Source organism: Bos taurus, chromosome 16 (assembly GCF_002263795.3).
Source record: "Bos taurus isolate L1 Dominette 01449 registration number 42190680 breed Hereford chromosome 16, ARS-UCD2.0, whole genome shotgun sequence".
NCBI lineage: Eukaryota > Metazoa > Chordata > Mammalia > Artiodactyla > Bovidae > Bos > Bos taurus.
The window spans coordinates 71,505,542-71,526,404 of NC_037343.1; the positions used below are offsets into that span (position 1 = coordinate 71,505,542).

Genomic DNA, 20,863 nt, shown 5'->3' on the forward strand with positions numbered 1-20,863 from the left:
GCTTTTTTCATTAGTTGTTTTTAATTGAAAATATGTATTTTTGAATATTTGTCTCTCCCACAAGGAATTTTTTCCTGAAACCTGATTTTAATTAAATGGATATGATCAAAAGATCATTTTTTTCAAAGTGTGGTGTATTTTTTGAAAATATTAAAATACAGCAGGAGAATGTTCTAATGATTTAATCTTTACAGAGTAATAGCTTGTTGATTTCAAATTTGAATTTTGTTCTTAGTCACCAAAAATAATTATTTTTCTTCTAGGTCTCCCTCTTCTTTCTTCATTCTTTCCTTCTTTTCTTCCTCTGAGCCAGTCTTAGCTCTTGAAATACCAAGCTCTCAAAAAAACTTGATTTTTGAGTTTTGGTATTTCCAATGCAAATTTAATCTATTCTATTGCTACTTTTGCTGGTGTTTTGGTAGGTATTATAATTTCCACCTGTAATCAAATATTCCAGCTTTAAAAGAAGTACCTTTATTCTGAATGTTTTAAAAACCTGAAGGAAGGAAGAGCTTAAAATCAATGCCCAAGAATAGTGTATTCTTGTTAAGGTTGTCAGAAATAATTTCGTAGGAACAAAGATAGTTTTTCACATGTTTATATTTTTCTTTGGATTTAAAAAATTTTATTTTTAATTGGAGGATAATTCGCTTTACAATATTGTGTTAATCTCTGCCACGTGAAAAGTGAAAGTGTTAGTTGCTCAGTTGTGTCCCACTCTTTGCAACGCCATGGACTGCACATATGATAGGGAGGGAGGGGAGGACAGGGAAGCCTGGTGTGCTGCAGCCCGCGGGGTTGCAAAGAGTGGGACACAACTGAGTGACTGAACGACAGCAGTGTCTTTGACACAGTACGTGTATTTTTAATTGAAGTGTAGTTGACATGCAATGTTATGTTCGTTTCAAATGTAGCCCGGTGATTCAACATTTAAATACTTTATGAAAGGATCATCACGATAAATCTGATAACCATTTGTCCTCATTCAGGCTTACTGTAGTGTATTCACCAGATTTCTTATGCCGTACCTCACATGCCGTGACTTTTTTTTTTAATGACTGGAAGTTTGTACCTCTTAATCCCCTTCACAGAGTATTTTTCATGTGGCATGTCTCTTTAAGGGTTATAAACCGCCATGCCTTTCTAGAACACATCCCTGGTGGCCAGTCCCATACCAGAGTAGAGGAGAAGCCCCCACTTAGGAGCTGACCCAGAAAACAGTAAATCAGGACAGAGCCTCAGTTGAGCAGTGAGTTAAACCAGCCTAGAGAGAGAGAAATCCAGACCAGATAGTCATTGACAGTAACAGTGGTGGTGTGTGAGAAAGGGGGCCTTCATTTGAAGAATTAGATTTTTCCTTTTGGTTGATATGAAAAACAGTCCTGGTAAGAACAATTTTTTAATAGGTAACATCCTTGAAACAGAGAGTTTACCAGAGTTTATCATTGAAATATGACTAATGTGCTGTCTCTAGGGAGCTTTGATGAGCTCAGTTAATTACTACTTTGAATTAATTGGACCTTTAAGACCAGTATGTCATTACAGAGAGCCTTTTAGAAATCCAGTACTGTGCAAAGTGACACTAATTAGAAGATGACATTGTAAATAATTCTAATAAGATCTTCTAATGTTTTGTTCAATTTTTTAAATGATAATTTTTCTTCTTTAAAACTTTTAGTATCATCTTACATAACATGTCTCTCTTACCTTCTTGATTATCCCAAAAGGTTAATCGTTCTCTTATACATAGAGCACGTCATAATATATAATTTTGAATTTGCGTAAATACAGGACATAGCCTCTGGGGCTATTTGATTGAGAATTTTATTCCTAGATACAAACAGTACAAGGCAAACCAGTTAAGGCAATAAAAAGTGGATAAGTGGAAGTGGTCTCAGTATTTGAATAAATAAGTTATAACTGTAATGTACCTAATAACAATCACCGTTTTTAAAAAAAGCTTTCTTTTGAACTTCAAAAAAGCATCTCTATCTGCTTATATTTCTTCATCCCCTACTCTGTCGGTAACACACTTGGATATAATTCTGTCCCCTTACTCCTTTGCTTAGTTAAAGATCACCAGTGTTCTTCTTAATGCTAAACCCAGAGCTTTTTCTGCCTTGCCCCTCTTTCCTTTGGGTCCGTATGACACCGTCAGCCTCTCTCGTCTCTGGCTTCTTTGGGCCTCACTGTCCTCACTTGCTTTTCCCACTCTCTGAACTGCAGCTTCTCGGGATTCTTCACTGCTCCCTTTCCTCAGAGTTGAAGTTTTTGAGTTGAGTTCGTCTACATGCTTTCTTCCATTTACTCTCTGCCTCCCTTAACCTCAGCCGCTACATCCTCTAACAATTGAGCCCACTTATCTGAGCTCAGTTGCTCTCCAGCACAGTAGCTTAAAGAGGTTGTGAGTGCTCTTTTGTCTCTTGGTAGCTGTTTGATCTTACAGATGATATATGTCACCTCCTCTTATATTTTAAATTTCACTTCCATTTCTTTTAATGCCAATACAGTCATGTGTCAAAATTCAGATGCTCTAAAAGGCTATCTGGACTTCCCAGGTGGCTAGTGATAAAGAATTTACCTGCCAGTGTAGGAGACGCAGGAAACGCAAGATTGATCCCTGGGTCTGCAAGATCCCCTGGGGGAAAATGGCAACTCATTCAGTTTTTTGCCTGGAGAATCTCATGGACAGAGGAGCCTGGCAGGCTACAATCCATGGGGTTGCAAAGAGTCAGACATGACTGAGCACAGCACACAGCAGTAGCAAAAGGCTATGTATATAGTAAAGTATTTCCCACCTTTCTGCCATCTAGTCAGCTCCTTTGCCCGGTGGCAACCAGTGTCTAATTTCTTATATGTTTTTCCAGAGATATATAAATTCTGTGTAAATCTTTACCCCCATTTTACAGACAAAGAAGTTGAGACTCAAAGATTTCAATAATTGGCTCAGATCACGGAGATGGTAAGTGGCAGAGCCAGAATTCTAATGCAAGTCTTCCAGTTAAAAAACTGCTGCATCTCATATTCCAAATGCCCGGTGGATATTGCTTTTTTGTATTTCAAATCTCCTCCTATTTTCTGTTCTTATGCAAACATTCATTTATCCACATAAATTCTTAAGTCTTTGTAAATGGAATCAACATTCTCTGGTCATCAGTTTTTAAATGTTGTAATAATAATTGAATCCTTATTCATTCCCTCATGTACAATCTCCTTCCAAGTGTCTCTCATATTCATCCTCTATTCTCCACTCCTGCCACTGGGTTCTAGCTCAGGCCATCACCAGTAAATGATTCACTGGATTACTGCCATAAACTACAGGATGGCTCCTTAGCTCTCAACTTTCTTTGTTAACTTGTTCTGTTTACCACTGCCAGAATAATCTTCCCATCACTTTAGATGACTTATTCCTCTCCAGTGGCTTCATTTTTTCTTTCTCATCCTGTTTAAATTATTCTGCCTAACTTTCAGAGCTCTCTAATCTGGCCTAATCTTCCCTACTCAGTATTTCTCTCTCTTAGCCTTCATCCCTTTTACATACATCTCCTCTTACCACAAAGAAGCACTTCATATTCTGGCCTTACTGACCCAGTTCTTTTTTATATCACCTAGACTGGCTTCCCTTCCATTACCAAAACCTACTTTGTGTTTCAAGTCCATTTCTTTGCTTTCCACAGTAGTGTTTGCTGCTGATGGTGTTTTGTTATTAACTAAGTTTTTCTTTCAATTGAAAAAGTATTGCATGCACATGATATATATATTTTAAAAAAGCAGTTCATAGGTGCACAGTGAGCAAAATATAAGCGTCTTCCATCTCTTCCCTCAGGTGTCCTCTGTAGAGGTGATCACTGTTACTAGTTTCTTAGGCATCCATCCTTCCTGAATTTCTTCATCCACATGCAAGCATGTGTATGTCCCATCTTTTTTCTGTACAAATGAAAATAATACTCTATTATGTTAAGAATTTTTTATCACTTAAGAGTGTATCTTGGAGAACATCTCATATTAGCACACAGATCTACTGCATTCTTTTACCAGCTATGTAGTACTCTCTCTTTATTCCCAGTACTCCATCAATGAAAGTTAGAGTTGCTTCCAGTATTTTTACTGCTGCTGTTTATATTGCTACATTGACTAGTTTGTTTAAAAGAAAAAAAAAGTTGCCTCTGTGGACATAAATTTCCAAAAGAGGAATTTAAGTGCTGGAAAATGTTTTGTATTTAATGCCAGTTACCAATCAATGAGATTGACACCCTTTGCCTTTCTGTCAGGGCTTCCCAGGTGGCTCAGTGGTGAAGAAACTGCCTGCCAGTGCCGGAGATGGGGATCATTTGATCATTTGATCCCTGGGTCATTAAGATCCCCTGGAGTAGAAAATGGCAAGCCAGTCCAGTATTCTTGCCTGGGAAATCCCAGTGGGCTACAGTCCATAGGCTCACACACAGTTGGACATGACTTAGCAGCTGAGCACACACACATGCACCTTTCTGTCAACAGTGTGGTAGAGTGCCTGTTTCCCCATACTCTTTTCAGTGTTATGTATTATTAAATTTCAATCTTGGCCAATCAGATTGGTGAAAAACAACTCTAACTTTTATTTAAAATTTCAAATTATGAATGAAATTTTAAAATATTTGTATAAATTTTTTCTGTGAACTACTGATTTTTCTTTTTGTTTGCCTATTTATTAGTAAGAACTTTAATACAAAGATTGTTGGACCTCTGTTGACTTTACATGATACGAATTTTTCTTCCAGTTTTGTCAATTATCATTTTATGTTTTTTTTTCCCTTGTTAACTCTTTGTACTTTTTAGTTTCTTTTGATTTGCCATAAAAAAAGAAAAAAATCAAGTTTTTTTTTTTCCAGGTGATTGGCCAGTTGACCTTGAACTGTTTATTACCTGGTCTCTCTGATTTGAAATACCATTATCATATATTAAATTCTTTGTGTAATTGAATCTGTTTCTGGGACCAGTTCTCTTTCGGTTTCTATGAAATAGGAAAAGTTTATTTTATTTCTTCAAATTTATCATATATTTTAATGTTTGATAGGGCTTATTTTGTCTGTCATTATACTTTGTCAGAATGTTCTGCATATTTTCTCGTTTTTATTTTTCCATATGATCTTTAGATAAAGGTTATCTAAGTTCTCCCCTCCCCCCAAGATTTTGTTGACATTTTTACTGGGGTCATATTAAATTTATTGTTTAACTCTTTGTGAAATTTAATTTTTTATTGTTTCCCTAGTCTTTCAGTTTTGTTCATCTTCTGAAACTTTGCGAGAGAATGGGAATTAGTTTAACAGGACAGTTATTTGACCATATGTATATTGTTATAGAGTCATAAGAGTAAATATCCAGGATGAGCCAACAGTCACTATGCTAGCCAACGGTCACTAACATATTCAGGGTTAACTGCAGTGAGAGAAAAACTAGCACCTTGATTTTAGTAATACATCAGAGCACCTAGGTAAGGAGTAGAGGAAGTGACCTGAAATGGAGAAGAACAGAGAGACAGCCCACTCACTTATTAGCTAGATAGAATGCTACACTCTCAATTATTTTAAATATATATATGTGTGTATATATATACACACACACATATATTCATTTATGTTCAGCTAATACTCATATCTCTTAGATAAGGTAAATATGTTGGAACTTCTGCTTGTGAGAAGTAAGCAGTACATAACTGATAATAACCTTAATAAAAAGTTTATCATGACTTTTTTTTAACAGACTGTATTTTTTCGAACATGTATAGATTTACAGAAAAATGGAGAAGGTAGTACAGAGAACTCCCACATACCCACAACCAGTTTCCCCAGTTATTAATGTTTTACATGAGTATAGAAGGTTTGTTAAAAATCAGTGAATCAAAAAAAAAAAGAAAAAAAAAAATCAGTGAATCAGTATTGAAACATTATTATTATTAACCAAAGCTCATACTCTGTTCTGACCTCTTCAGCTTTTACCCAGTGTCTTTTTTTGTTGCTGTTGTTCCAGATCCATCTAGGATACAACATTATATTTAGCTAACATATCTCCTTAGGTTCCTCTTGGCTGTGGCAAGTTTGACTGAAGTATTTTCTTGTGGAAGAAAGATACAGTTTCTCTGAAAGCTGGAACATTCACAATGAGTAGACAGTTTTAAGGCGTATGGATGTTTTAACTTATGTGTTCCTTTCTCTTTTGCATTTCAGGCACTCTGTGAATGTGCCCTGCAGACTCCTTATGACAGCTTGAAACTCGGGATGCTGTCGGTCCTTGCCACGCTGTCAGGGACCATCGCCGTCAAACATTACTTCAGCATAGCTTCAGGTAAAGAGAAGAAAGATGATACACGGATAACATGCTAATAATCTTTTATTCATGTCATGTTTATATTTCAATTTAAAGCTTTAGAATCAAGAAAGGTTTTAGTTTCTTACTGTTACATGTTAGTAATTTCTTTAAAAATGATTTCTTAAGTAATTCCTAAAATAATAAAATCTTGCATCCTTGATCTTAACTCAAGGCTATAGTTTTTCTGGATTTGCCTTTTTTTGCATTGTTATGTGGATGAAATAATATTTTTGAGAGTGCTTAAAATAGCTGGTTTGCTTTTGTATGTCTCTGACTTAAATTGCCCTTTGGATTTAAGTATATTTCAAAGGCCAAGTGGTGGTGAATTTTAAAAGCAAATGTCATATACTTCCTTTTACGCATATGTTATCCTTCTGGAAAATGATTAAAATACAATTTTGCCTCAGTTCAATAATGCTTTCCTACTTGCCTGTTCAAAATGATTTAACTCCAAAATGCCTCTATTAATGCCTCATGAGGAGCTTGCTTATATAACACACTTAAGCTTAAAGGTTTTTGTTGTTTGAATGCAAGTTTTGTAGGATCTCTATTGCTTCCTTTTCTAGTTCAATTCAGTTCAGCCGCTCAGTTGTGTCCAACTCTTTGCAACCCCATGGACTGCAGCACGCCAGGCCTCCCTGTCCATCACCAACTCCCAGAGTTTACTCAAATTCATGTCCATTGAGTCGGTAATGCCATCCAACCATCTCATCCTCTGTTATCCCCTTCTCCTCCTGCCTTTAATCTTTCCCAACATCAGGGTCTTTTCCAATGAGTCAGTTCTTCACATCAGGTGACCAAAGTATTGCATTAGCATCAGTCCTTCCAATGAATATTCAGGACTGACTTCCTTTAGGATAGACTGGTTGAATCTCCTTGCAGTCCAAGGGACTCTCAAGAGTCTTCTCCAGTACCACAGTTCAAAAGCATCAGTCTTCGGCATTCAGCGTTCTTTATAGTACAACTCTCACATCCATACATGACTACTGGAAAAACCATTGCTTTGACTAGATGGACTTTGTTGGCCAAGTAATATCTCTTCTTTTTAATATGCTGTCTAGGTTGGTCATAACTTTTCTTCCAAGGAGCAAGTGTCTTTTAATTTCATGGCTGCAGTTACCATCTGCAGTGATTTTGGAGCTCCAAAAAATAAAAGTCTGTCACTGTTTCCTCTGGTTCCCCATCTATTTGTCATGAAGTGATGGGACCAGATGCCATCATTTCAGTTCAGTTCACTTGCTCAGTCGTGTCTGATTCTTTGCGACCCCATGAATTGCAGCATGCCAGGCCTCCCTGTCCATCACCAACCCCCAGAGTTCACTCAAACTCACGTCCATCGAGTTGGTGATGCCATCCAGCCATCTCATCCTCTGTCGTCCCCTTCTCCTCTTGCCCCCAGTCCCTCCCTGCATCAGAGTCTTTTCCAATGAGTCAACTCTTCGCATGAGGTGGCCAAAGTACTGGAGTTTCAGCTTTAGCATCATTCCTTCCAAAGAACACCCAGGACTGATCTCCTTCAGAATGGACTGGTTGGATTTCCTTGCAGTCCAAGGGACTCTCAAGAGTCTTCTCCAACACCACAGTTCAAAAGCATCAATTCTTCGGTGCTCAGCTTTCTTCACAGTCCAACTCTCACATCCATACATGACTACTGGAAAAATCATAGCCTTGACTAGACAGACCTTTGTTGGCAAAGTAATGTCTCTGCTTAGTTTTCTGAATGTTGAGCTTTAAGCCAGCTTTATCACTCTCCTCTTTCACTTTCATCAAGAGGCTCTTTCATTCTTCTTCACTTTCTGCCATAAGGGTGATGTCATCTGCATATCTGAGGTTATTGATATTTCTCCCAACAATCTTGATTCCAGCTTGTGCTTCATGCAGCTCAGTGTTTCTCATGATGTACTCTTCGTATAAGTTAAGTAAGCAGGGTGACAGTATACAGCCTTGACATACTCCTTTCCTGATTTGGAACAAGTCTGTTGTTCCATGTCCAGTTCTAACTGTTGCTTCCTGACCTGTATACATATTTCTCAAGAGGCAGGTCAGGTGGTCTGATATTCCTGTCTCTTTAAGAATTTTCCACAGTTTGTTGTAAATAGTCAATAAAGCAGAAGTAGATGTTTTTCTGGAACTCTCTTGCTTTTTCAATGATCCAACAGATGTTGGCAGTTTGATCTCTGGTTCCTCTGCTTTTTCCAAATCCAGTTTGAACATATGGAAGTTCAGGGTTCACGTCCTGTTGAAGCCTTGCTTGGAGAATTTTGAGCATTACTTTACTTGCGTGTAGTTAGTTATTCTGAATTGAATTAATTAAGGAACTGCATTATGCATTGGTCTTTCTTATGGCTTCACAGCATATAAACTCACTTATTGGGTAAGGGAAATTCCCCACCATATAAGTCTTGGTAGGAAGCTGTAAAGACCCGATGCTCTATTGCCAAGGCTCCTGCCATCTAGGGTGCACGCAGCGGTCTGGACTCAACTAATCATTTTCATACTGGAGAATAAATTGGAAGGCAGTGACAGCAAGAAGTAGTGATATCTGAGAATCCGTTCTGATGATACAGCAATGACCACAGCAGTATCCAGTTTCCAGGGTGCACTGTAGCAGGGATGTTTGCCGTATCTGCTCCTTTGGCAGCAACATAAGCTGTGGCAGCGAGCAACAGTAGCAGCGGTGAGCATGTCTTCCCTGGGCTAATTCTGTGCATGGTTTGGGCTATAGCCTTTGGTTGGTCTCTAGCCTCAGCTTATTCCTATCCATCTTTTGAACTTAGTTTTCCAGCCTTTTCAATAATTGTGTGAGGTACCTCTGTATTAGTTATCTATTACTACATAATAAATCTAAACTCTGTGACTTGAAACCACAGTTGTCTGCCATCTTGACCAGATTGGATGGTCTGAGATGGCCTCATTCACCAGCTACAGGTCGCAAAGACTTTCACCGGAGGCACTGTGGTTCTCCTCCTTCTGACTCTGTAGCAGTCCAGCTTGGGCTTGTTGACATCATGTTCTTAAGGTTCTGCTGCTGCCGCCAAGTCGCTTCAGTCGTGTCCGACTATGTGACCCCATAGATGGCAGCCCAGCAGGCTCCTCTGTCCCTGGGATCCTCCAGGCAAGACCACGAGTGGGTTGCCATTTCCTTCTCCAATGCATGCTTGCATGCTGAGTCGCTTCATTCATGTCTGACTCTTTGCAACCCTATGGACAGCAGCCCACCAGGCTCCTCTGTCCCTGGGATCCTCCAGGCAAGACCACGAGTGGGTTGCCATTTCCTTCTCCAATGCATGCTTGCATGCTGAGTCGCTTCATTCATGTCTGACTCTTTGCAACCCTATGTACAGCAGCCCACCAGGCTCCTCTGTCCATGGGATTCTCTAGGCAAGAGTACTGGAGTAGGTTGCCATTCTAGCAGCACCCAAAAGAAGACAAGCCACCAGCATATGAGCACTCTTAGCCTTTTGCTTGCACATGTTTTTTAATGTCTCATTGGCCAAAGCAAGTCGGATGGCCAAGCCCAGATAGGTGGAGAAATAAACACCTGCTGATGCAAGGAATTGGAAAGTTGCATTGCAAAGGGGCATGCCTACAAGAGATGAGAGAGGTTATCACAGCCTTTCTTTTAAATCAACAATTTAAAAAAAATCAATGATCTACTTATACTCATTGTGTTTTCAATAAATTCTTTTTTCTACATAAATCAGCCAATCTCAGTTTATTGTTGTTCAGTCACCCAGTTGTGTCTGACTCTTGGCAACCCCTTGGACCACAGCACAGCAGGCTTCCCTGTCCTACTCCATTTCCCGGACTTTGCTCAAACTTGTATCCATTGAGTCAGTGATGTCATTTAAACATCTCACGCTCCGTTGCCCCTTTTCTTGCCCTCAATCTTTCCCAGCATCAGGGACTTTTCCAGTGAGTCGGCTGTTCGCATCAGATGACCAAAATAATGGAGGTTCGCCTTCAGCATCAGTCCTTCCAATGAGTATTCAGGGTTAAGTTCCATTAAAATTGATTGGTTTGATCTCCTTGCTGTCCAAGGGTCTTTAAGGAGTCTTCTCCAGCTTGCAGTTAATATCCTTGACTGCTGTCACACACTGAAAGAGCAGCAGTAGGCAAAGTATTAATTTCATCTTACAGTTTATAGGCGCCCTCCCATACAAGGGCTTTTGTACAAGTCCCTGTTCAGTGAGGCACGTGCACAGAAGTTACAGGTGTGGGATCTGAGGCTCACAGGGTTTCTATGGCGTGTCCAAAGTCACATACCTGTGAAGCACCCGGGCCCAAGGGCTCTGTCTCGGGATTCTTCGCTATACTAAACTGACCTAGATGCAAGATGTCTTTCTTTTTCTTTACTTTCTAGTTCCAAAGACCTTTGTAAGTGTGTCAAGGTATAACATTCAAGCACTTCACAAGCTAGATATGTTCTTTGTCCTTTTTTTTGAATTTTGTTAAACTGTAGTTTGTATATGGAATTAAGCAAACAACTTAAACAACCAGACTAGGTAATGCCCACAAGAAATAAATGTCAGGTATTTTCTAAAGTCAGATTATTTCCATAACTAATAGTGAATATTTAAGTATATTTTCATTGATTAGAGTTTTAGTATAACCAGATAAACAGTTTGTAAAACAGACTTAAATTTAGTGTGTCTAAATTATCCCTAACAAAATGGGCCTTAAGCATGTAAAATACCTAAGAAAAATGCAAATTAAAGCAACACTGAAATATTTTTCTAATCAATCAGTTTGGCAAAGATTCAGAAGTTTGATAATATGTTGTGTGGACAAGGGTGTGGCTAATCAAAAGCTACTCTCATTCACTGCTGGTGGGAATGTAAATTGTTAAACTTCAGCATAGGTAATTTGGAAGTACTCCTCAAAATTATAAGTGAAAAACATAGAGAAATTCCACTTCTTGGAATTTATCCTACTAATTTAGTCTCACATTTGAGAGATGATATGTACATGGTTATTCATAGCATCATTAATGTAGTAGCAAAATATTGTCCATCGTTGGAGATGGAGTACCATAAGAAGGTCCATCAATAGGGAACTCATTAAATAAATTATGACACATAACTGCAATAGCAATCAGTGCGGCTTACTAAAAAGAATATATGGCATGGAATAGTCTCCATGACGTAATGTCTGGGGGAAATAAAGCAGGATGCGCAGCAGTGTATATAACAGGAAAAAAGAAAGGATTTTGCTTACAAATGTGTACACTCTTTAGAATGATACGCAAAAAATATAACCTTAGGTGGTTGAGGAAGACTTTTCACTCAGTAACTTTTTACCTTTTTCCTACTCTTGGTTGAACTTTTCAAATCAAGTAAATTTATCTTAGTAAATTATTTCTAAATAAAAAAACTAAAAATAATAATTTTATCCCTGAAACAATTGACATAGAAAAATGCTCACAAATATTATATTTTAAAGGCAGAATATTGACAGTATCTACTTATCCTGATTATGAATTTTAAAACTGTATGCATAGGGGAAAAGATTTTTTAAAGTATACAGAAAGCTAATTAAAAGGTTATGCTGGTTTGTGAGTTTAGAGACTTTTTTTTCCTGTTTTTTCCCCCAAGTTTTCTTTGACATCTCAATGAGAAAAAAAGAGAAAAGCAAGTTCAAAACATACTTGTAAATTTATAGATGAGTTGTCATTGTCCATATTACATGTACAAGGGAAAGAATGGAGAAAATTACAATTTCCATTGTTTTGTGAAAAAAAATCATCGTTCATCTTTCACATGTTTTGCCTGTTGAAAAACCACTGAGGCTTTACCTACACTAGTAGTTTTATGTCAAAGTGGAAATCAGTAAAGTGACCATATGTCCCAGACCACCTGGGGTAGTCTTGGTTTATGCCTGTTGTTATTAGTAACAGTGTCCCCCTTCAAACCTCAAAAAGTGTGATTGCCCTCGGTGTAAAAGACAAGGTTATAGTTGATAGGAATCATGGAAAAATAAACAGGGCAGAGAAGGACAGGAATGAAAGACCCTGCTGAGAAGTTGAATTGGCTTTAATCTTCAGATTCTTCTTGATGTTAAACTCACCTATAACTGAGAGCTTCTCTGCTATAAATAAAAACATTCACAGCATAAACCTTATGTTACAGAATTTCAAGTGTGATTTTTAACTATAGGATAGAACTTAACGTATAAAGCACAAAGCTGGTGCATAACTAACAAGTTTATATGACCTCAGTGGCAAGATGCTTAAGATCTTTAGGCTTCAATTTCTTCTGTAAAAATAGTATTGAATCAGAAGATCTCCAAGTCCTCGCTAGCTCTAAAATCATAAGTTCTTACATAAACCTTTTGCAGTATAACTATATGCCAGCAATTGAGGTGGGAAGAGCAAACTTAAAATTTTTGTTTCTCTTTTCTCTCCTCTCTTGAATGAAAGGTTTTTATCTGACAAGAAGCCTTGTAATGATTGTGTTTTAATGAGAATTCATTTGAATGTTCAAGATACAATCTTGGCTTTTGCTGTGTTTCTTAGTCAATTTTTATTAATATTTGGGGGGGGGACTATTATGTTAATTTTAGATCTTAATCATTACACAACTACTTAGCATATACTTATTTTAAGTATGTGAACAGGAGAAAAAGGGATGGTTTTGTATATTGATCATAGGGTAGAGGTAGAAAATTTTGTTGAAATTCATTGTTAGAGATTTTCTCTTGAAAATGATAAAAAATGAACCTATAGAATGAACTGCTTTTGAACTGTGTAAATAAATTAAATCTGCCCTACTTTTCTTTGCTTGTTTAGGAAATGTGGGTTCGTCCCCTAGATCCTCTGATTTAGTCAAATTAGCCCAAGAGTGCTGTTACCATAATAACAGGGGCATTGCAGCTCATGGAGTGAGAGTCCTAACTAATATAACTGTATCTTGTCAAGAAAAAGGTAAGTTTGATCAAGACTGATATTATGTATGAACTTTTAGATTGGAGTTTCACCAGAGTCCTGTTTGTATTTCGTTTTTTAATCCCTTATTTTTTAGGCTGTGTGCTTTTATCTATTAGTCATCTCCTCCTGAATGTTCTGAGGGCAGATTTTCTCAAGACTACTTAATTCTTTGGGAAAAGAAAATGAGGACCTTGGGATTGGGAGTGCAGAACTGAAAGGTTGTATGGAGCACTGCCCATCTCCTCCTATGCTTTACCTTTGCACATACGGTGCTATGGATAGAGACTGCTTATAACCATCCAGTGATTATCAGTTTGCTCACTTGTTTAAAAAAAACAAACTAGAAAATTTAGGGGAGAAAAAGCATATGAAATTATTGAGAGGCTAAAGTAACAAATAGTTTTCACCTGGAGGGCAAATGAATTAACAGAGCAATGTAAATTAAATTGTCATGGAATTTATCTCTAGGTATCTATAGCATTAAATGACTTGCATAGTCAAGAAGGATGTACGTAGAAAATAATGCATATATTTTATTGTATTCTTAACATCTTTTGACCTAAAGAAATTCATGCTGGTGTTCAAAACCAGGAATGCATTCTGGATGTTTCATCTGTTTCAGTGCTTATTTTGATATTTGTTAAGGATCAGCAGTCCCTCTTATCCCCACTAGGCTTCAGCACTGCTTGTGACTAGTACCTTTGTTTTCCCAGCACCTTGATCTTCACCAGACATTGTTTGCCAAGCTCTTACACTGACTCAAAAGGCATTTAATTTGTTTGTTCATTCTGATTTCAGTAACTCAGTTTTTGGCGTAGTAATAAGTATTATCTACCACATAACACAGAAAACCACTCTGTATATTCTCAAAGCTGACATATATTAATATTAACCTAAATGTAGTTTTATATATATGTATATATACATACACACACAGAACTTTAGAGAAATTTTAGCTCAAAAGTAGTGAAAAGATGATATAGTACTGGTATTACATGAGACATATAAAGGGTTTATTTCTTTATGATCTGACTTAAAACACTAGTAAGATAAAGTGGGATCTTGATTATTTCTAGAAAGCATTTCTACCTCAATAAGAAGGTTGCATCCTAGGTAAAAATGGACCTGTGTAATGTTAGACTAGTTTGGAAGATTTGACACACGCCATGTCGATACGTGGTTTGCTGTTCTTAGTATTCTTCCTGGCTAAGCCGTTTTGTATTTTCTCGTCCTGAATGTTTTTTCTTCTGTGTGCATTCTGTGTGTGTGTATGTCAGCTTCTCTACTTGACCATTAAAAACGCAGTATTTTCCCTCTAGACCTTTTGGCACTGGAACAAGATGCTGTCTTTGGCCTGGAATCCCTTCTGGTGCTTTGTAGTCAAGATGATAGCCCAGGTGCTCAAGCCACTTTAAAGGTGAACATCAGCTATTTTAATATAATGCCTGTTTTCACTGCCAGAAGTGTAGATAGGCCAGTCTCTCTGTAAAGGGTCAGATAGTAAATATTTTAAGCTTTGCAGACAATGCACTTTTTGTCACAACTACTCAGTTCTGCTATTATAGGGAAAAAAATAGCCGTGGACAATGTATTTTTTTTTTTTTAAGGGAAGGATTAATGGTATGACTGTGTTCTGGTAAAATTTTATTTGCATAAACAGGCAAGATTTGATCAAAGTGCAAGAGTTTGTCAACCTCTGGCTTAAACAAATATTTGCCCTTGATCTTCACTTTCAAAGCTAGTATTTTGACTGTTGTTATTCCAAAAGACAGATGAAGTAAAAATTTGAGTTTGGCCTATTTTGCCATCAGTTGAAAGTATTTATTAAGTTGTAATAGATATTTATGATGGTCCTAGATAATGTAGGACTTCCCTGGTGGCTCATACGGTAAAAGCATCTGTCTACAATGCGGGAGGCCCAGGTTCGATCCCTGAGTTGGGAAGATCCCCTGGAGAAGGAAATGGCAACCCACTCCAGTACTATTGCCTGGAAAATCTCATGGACAGAGGAGCCTGGTAGGCTACAGTCCATGGGGTCGCAAAGAGTCGGACACGACTGAGCAACTTCACTTTCACTTAGATAATGTAAAGCAAAGTTAAACAGACAGAGCTCCTGTACTTTTGCAAGTTTTGTAATCTGAGGTAACACTGATAAGGTCACAAAGAACTAATGAAATTACTGCAGCGCAATTCATAACTGTGTGAGTGTATATTAGTTTATACAGTATAGAAGCCCTAGTGTTAATCCACTCACCGAGCTATCATCTTAGAGATAGTTAAACATTTTAAGGTGAAATGAGACTATTATTGGAGTTAAACATGAAAAGTAATATTTGATGGCAGAAAATAATTAAGAAAAGTAGGACTGAAAGAAGTAAAAGGCTGTTAGACACTGGAGAATGTAAGAACTGTAGCTTGTTTAAGGTATAGTTTGAGAAAAATCATGACTTACTTTAGCATGTTAAGAAAAGGTATGATGTGGTTATAATGATGAATAATAAAGATGCTGGTACTGTTAAACAGAAGCTGATAATCAAGATGTGGTGAAGGAAATAGGCACCGTGTGATTGGCAGATCCCCAGAATCCCTGTGGGACCACAGTACATTTTTTGTGCCTACCAACAACCTTCTTGATTCTTCCTAGTAATTTTAGAGAGTTACTTTCTTTAAAGCTTCACTTCATACCTTCTAAATGTAACTAGTCCACTTTCTATTCAATATGCAGATTGCTCTGAACTGTATGGTGAAGTTGGCCAAGGGCAGGCCCCATCTCAGCCAGTCCGTGGTTGAGACCTTGTTGACTCAGTTGCACAGCGCTCAGGACACTGCCCGCATTCTGATGTGCCACTGCCTGGCCGCCATTGCCATGCAGCTGCCCGTGCTGGGCGATGGGATGCTCGGTGACCTCGTGGAGCTCTACAAGGTGATCGGACGATCAGCCACAGACAAGCAACAGGAGCTTCTGGTAAACAGCTACTTTTCAAACCTCCCGTGGATGAATGGGTTCCAGTCTAGGGAGGATTATCAGTAATCCAAGAAGTCAGCAGGTTAAAATAATTAGCTAAGACCAGGAGCATGCTGAAGTGAAAATAGGGTGGGGACCTGGAGCTTTTTGGTGTTTCCATTTTAGGTATAGAAAGCCCTGTTTAGTTCACATGTAAAACAGCTTTCTTCCTGCTGCTGCTGCTGCTGCTAAGTCGCTTCAGTCGTGTCCGACTCTGTTCGACCCCATAGACGGCAGCCCATCAGGCTCCACCGTCCCTAGGGTTTTCCAGGCAAGAACACTGGAGCGGGTTGCCATTTCCTTCTCCAGTGCAGGAAAGTGAAAAGTGAAAGTGAAGTCGCTCAGTCGTGTCCGACTCTTAGCAACCGCATGGACTGCAGCCTACCAGGCTCCTCCGTCCATGGGATTTTCCAGGCAAGAGTACTGGAGTGGGGTGCCATTGCCTTCTCCGGCTTTCTTCCTAAGTCCTGTCAAATCAGCTTAGTGTAGCCAAAGCCTTCAATCTGATATTTTTGCTTACAAAGGACAAAATGAAACTGAAGGGTTTGTTTTTATTTTTTTCCTCTTTTCTACAAAGCAAATAAATAATGAACCAAACCCTGTTTTGTCCTTCCAAAAATATAAGTAAAATGACCTAGTGATATCAGCGACCATAAGAGGAATTAAATCAATTCCTCTTTGCCAGTCCAGGACCTCTTTAGCTGTTGAGGATCCAGTTTGGGTTTCACTGCAGTCCTGGCATTGGAAAAGGTACATGCTTAGAAAAAACCCAGAAGGCATGGAAGTTGTGTAATAATGTTTACTTGAAAGTTCTCCAGGGCTGAGAGTAGACTGCATGCTAAATAGGCATAAATTGGAATTAAGCTTCAAAGTAGCCTCTCCATATTGTTTGTGGTCATCTGATTATATGGCTTGGGAAAAAGCTTAATGAAATTACTTCCTCAAGCCCATTTTATGTTTAATCCTGCAGGGGGCATTATGTAAAAGATCGCCCCCGTCTCATTTGCTATCAGGAAAGGCTACCCTGATGTCTTAAGTGGCAGTGGTCGTGGAAATCACGCATTTATCACAGTATGTGTGGATCCTTGTATGTGTTGGCTTTGGAATACTGAGAAGCAAGTAGCCAAGTCTGCTTTTCATTGAAGCAGCATTGTCAATTAATGTTCTTTATCCCTTTTTTTTGTTAGTACTATTTTAAAAGCAACTTTAAATTATGACACAAAATATTCAAAAACACATCAGGAAAAATATGATGAGAGGTCTTGCATCCGTCACCTAGTTTAAGAAAAAAACGTTGCTAGTACAGTTGACCTGTACCTGCCTGTGTATCTCCCTGATGGTGTCTTCTTCCTTCCTGTCAGCATAGGTAACCACTATCCCAAAACTGATGTTTGTCATTCCCATATGTATTGTTCTATATTTACTGCCTTAGTATATTTCCTACATGATATGCAAGATTTTTTGTATGTTTTAACTTTATATGTTATCGTACTACATGTAATCTTTTGCATTTTGCCTGTTTTATGTGAATCTATATTGATTCTATATTGATAAGAGTATTTCTGGTTTATCCATATCACTGCTCTATAGTTTTTCATTGTGTGATTATGTTAATATCATAGTTTATCCATATTAATGGGCATTGTTTCTAATTATTTGCTGTTATACACAAAGTAATGGAATAAAGTGGAGATTTAGTAAGTGTCAAAGGAAGACAAATGTTGTTCTTTTTCAGTAGGCTCTAATTAGTTTTTCACCCTTCTGGGTAAAGTTATCTATAACATTGGGTAGAGTTAACAATTTCCTTGACTTTGTTCTTGCTTGGTGTTAGGTGAGCTTGGCCACTGTGATTTTTGTAGCCAGTCAGAAAGCACTGTCTGCTGAAGTAAAGGCAGTAATAAAGCAGCAGCTTGAAAGCGTTTCCAATGGATGGACTGTCTACCGGATTGCCAGACAGGCATCCCGAATGGTACGTACTGTCCTGCGGGAACCGGGTTGTGAAAAGGGCAGATTACGAGCCTTTAGGTTGTGCGATTGTTCCTCCTAGTCAACACTAAAGATGAAAGTGGAAGTACTTTTTAGTCATGGGATTAAAAGGTGATGAAGGAAAGGACCTAATTTTAACATACGCACATGAGAGCAACATATACATTGTTAGGGAGAGATTCCACGGGAATTCCACAAATAGCAGCTTCCGGCTGTAGGTTGTTAGCAGCGCCTTCAGTTTATCGTGTGCTCTCGGAAACACAGCTCCTTCCCACTCGTGTTTCTGTCCTCCCCTTTCAGCTTCCCACGTCTTTCTTCCCTTTTTCTCCCCCACCTTATCATTCCTATACTGGGCAGGACAGTGAGCATCCCTCACCCCCAGGCATTAACAGGCATTCACGTCCCCCCTCAAATCCCTCCCTCTCCGTCAGTCATTTCCAGGGGGCACAGTAATACTTGATGGAACTTGACTGGACTTCTCCCCACCCTACTAAATAGCTCATACGAAAATGACATACAATTAGGATGTATACTTTCTAAATCTTGAACTAGAATTCTAGACCCGGGTTATAGATACCACCATTCGTTTTCTCTTTGGAACTTTTTGGTACAGAACTTCAGGCATTATGTTACGTAAAAGCGGCTCAGCATATTTTCTCTGAAGAGCTGCTTTGACGGAGACTCACACAGTTATATAATGTGAGGAATGATTGCTAAAACTTTATCCAGGGTTTGAATTTCTCTTTTAGCTGCTACATCAGGCCGTTCAAGTGAAAGAATCTCATCATGCCCCTCATTTCTCCCTCCCCCACTTTTTTTTTTTTAGGGTAATCATGACATGGCCAGAGAGCTTTATCAGACTTTGCTGACTCAGGTTGCCTCCGAACATTTCTACTTCTGGCTGAATAGTTTGAAAGGAGTTCTCACATGCAGAACAGTGCCTCACCGGGTTACAAGAAGAGAATTATAGTTCAGCACTTTCTTGCATTGCTGAGTCTTTAAAATTCTACCACAAAGGGATTGCTTCCTTAACAGTGAGTGCGCTTAATTCTCCTTTGGTGATGATGACTTGTGAGAATGGTTTCTTTTTTCTTTTGGGGCTATTCTCTTTTAACCTTGAAAAATTTGCTGATACACATGTATTTGGCAGTATTAAAATAATGAATAGGACCTGGAAGTAGATCATTAACCCCTCCCCCACTTTTTACTGTTCCTAGATTGATGAACATTTATCATTTTGTTTGTATCAAGTATCAGGTACACATGTGAAGAGAATTGCTGAATCCATGCAGGAGGGATAACTGGAGGTGGGATCCCCCCTTTCCAGACTCCTATGAGTAAGACCCCAACCTGGATCACTACTGTTGTCAAATGTGAACCCTCCACCCCATCTCATACCTGGCAGCTACTAAAGAGTTTCTTATTTAAAGAAGAAATTATCTAGGATGCCAGTATCTCACCTTTTATCCCTCTGTGATGTCTTCCCATTCCAAATTAACAATCAGCCAGCTACTACCATTTCCATTTTTTTTCCTGCCAAGAAAGAAAGAGGGGTGCAGAGAGAGCAGATCCTTAACATTTTCTTGAAACCAGTTCTATTTCTTAAGTAAGTACCTGTTTCCTAAAATGTGCGTTTTATATATTAATGCAAGGACTTTTTCCCCTGAAGAGTAGAAAGTTTGTGTAATCACCATTAAGCATGTTTAAAGTATTGTCACTTGACTTTAAAAATTATATGTATATAGATGGGGCCATAAAACTTTTGGTATCTGTTTTATATTTATCACATAATCTAAAATGTTTTTAATAGTGGGCCATTCAAAGAGAAGTGTTGCAAACAGAACAGAGAACAAACAGATGTCACAAGACAGACTGTTCAGATAACTGTGGGTGCATATCTTTTGAGGAATGATTTTAGGGGGCTGGGATTGATTGACTACTGTTTTAAAACAGGAATATAGGAGTGGCTCCCCTCCATTTGAAGGGGTAGCACTGACTTCTGTGGTTCTCTTCCCTTGATTATCCTGGGAAAAGATCGTTGTTGCCTATATCCGGCTAATAAATACCTCAGAAAATCTAAAAGTACTGTTACTGGCTCTAGTCAGTAGAATTATTTCATTTTCTAGTTGATGTGGAGCAGAAAATTGTTAATCACTTAGTACAGTGAACAATAGGAACTGTGATACAGGCTAACAAAATAGTGAGGCAGGTAGCATTAATATTATGGAAAAAATCTTATCGAATACTTAATAGTCTTAATGATTTGTGTGGTATGTGTGTTTAATGAGGTTTGGCAGTAATTAAGAAGTGAATTCTGATGTAGGAAGAAAGCAGCCAATTGACAGACAAAAGAACCTTGTCTTAGCCTCTGTTCTGCAATTAACACATTGTGACCTAAGGCAGGTTATTGATCTTCAAATCATCTTTTGAAATGGAGTTCCTTTATTCAGCAGACTGTAAGCACTTGCTATGTGCCAAACACTGCTTTGAGGATAAAAGAATCAGGAAATAATTCTTCACTTGAGAGCAGTCTCAACAGGAAGGAAGTATAAGCCTTAACAGTCATTTGGAACTTCTCACATATAGATTATAAATACTATACT

General features: G+C 38.3%; 1 protein-coding gene across 1 annotated transcript in view; it reads left to right on the plus strand.

The window, feature by feature from the left end:
• INTS7 (integrator complex subunit 7) overlaps window positions 1-20,863 on the plus strand; it is an 83,398-nt gene that overhangs the window by 39,074 nt on the left and 23,461 nt on the right. The window contains 7 exon segments of the mRNA NM_001076044.2: window positions 6,204-6,321; window positions 13,133-13,267; window positions 14,590-14,687; window positions 15,996-16,235; window positions 18,106-18,243; window positions 19,087-19,175; window positions 19,177-19,294. Coding sequence (NP_001069512.1) covers window positions 6,204-6,321; window positions 13,133-13,267; window positions 14,590-14,687; window positions 15,996-16,235; window positions 18,106-18,243; window positions 19,087-19,175; window positions 19,177-19,294 — 936 coding nt within the window.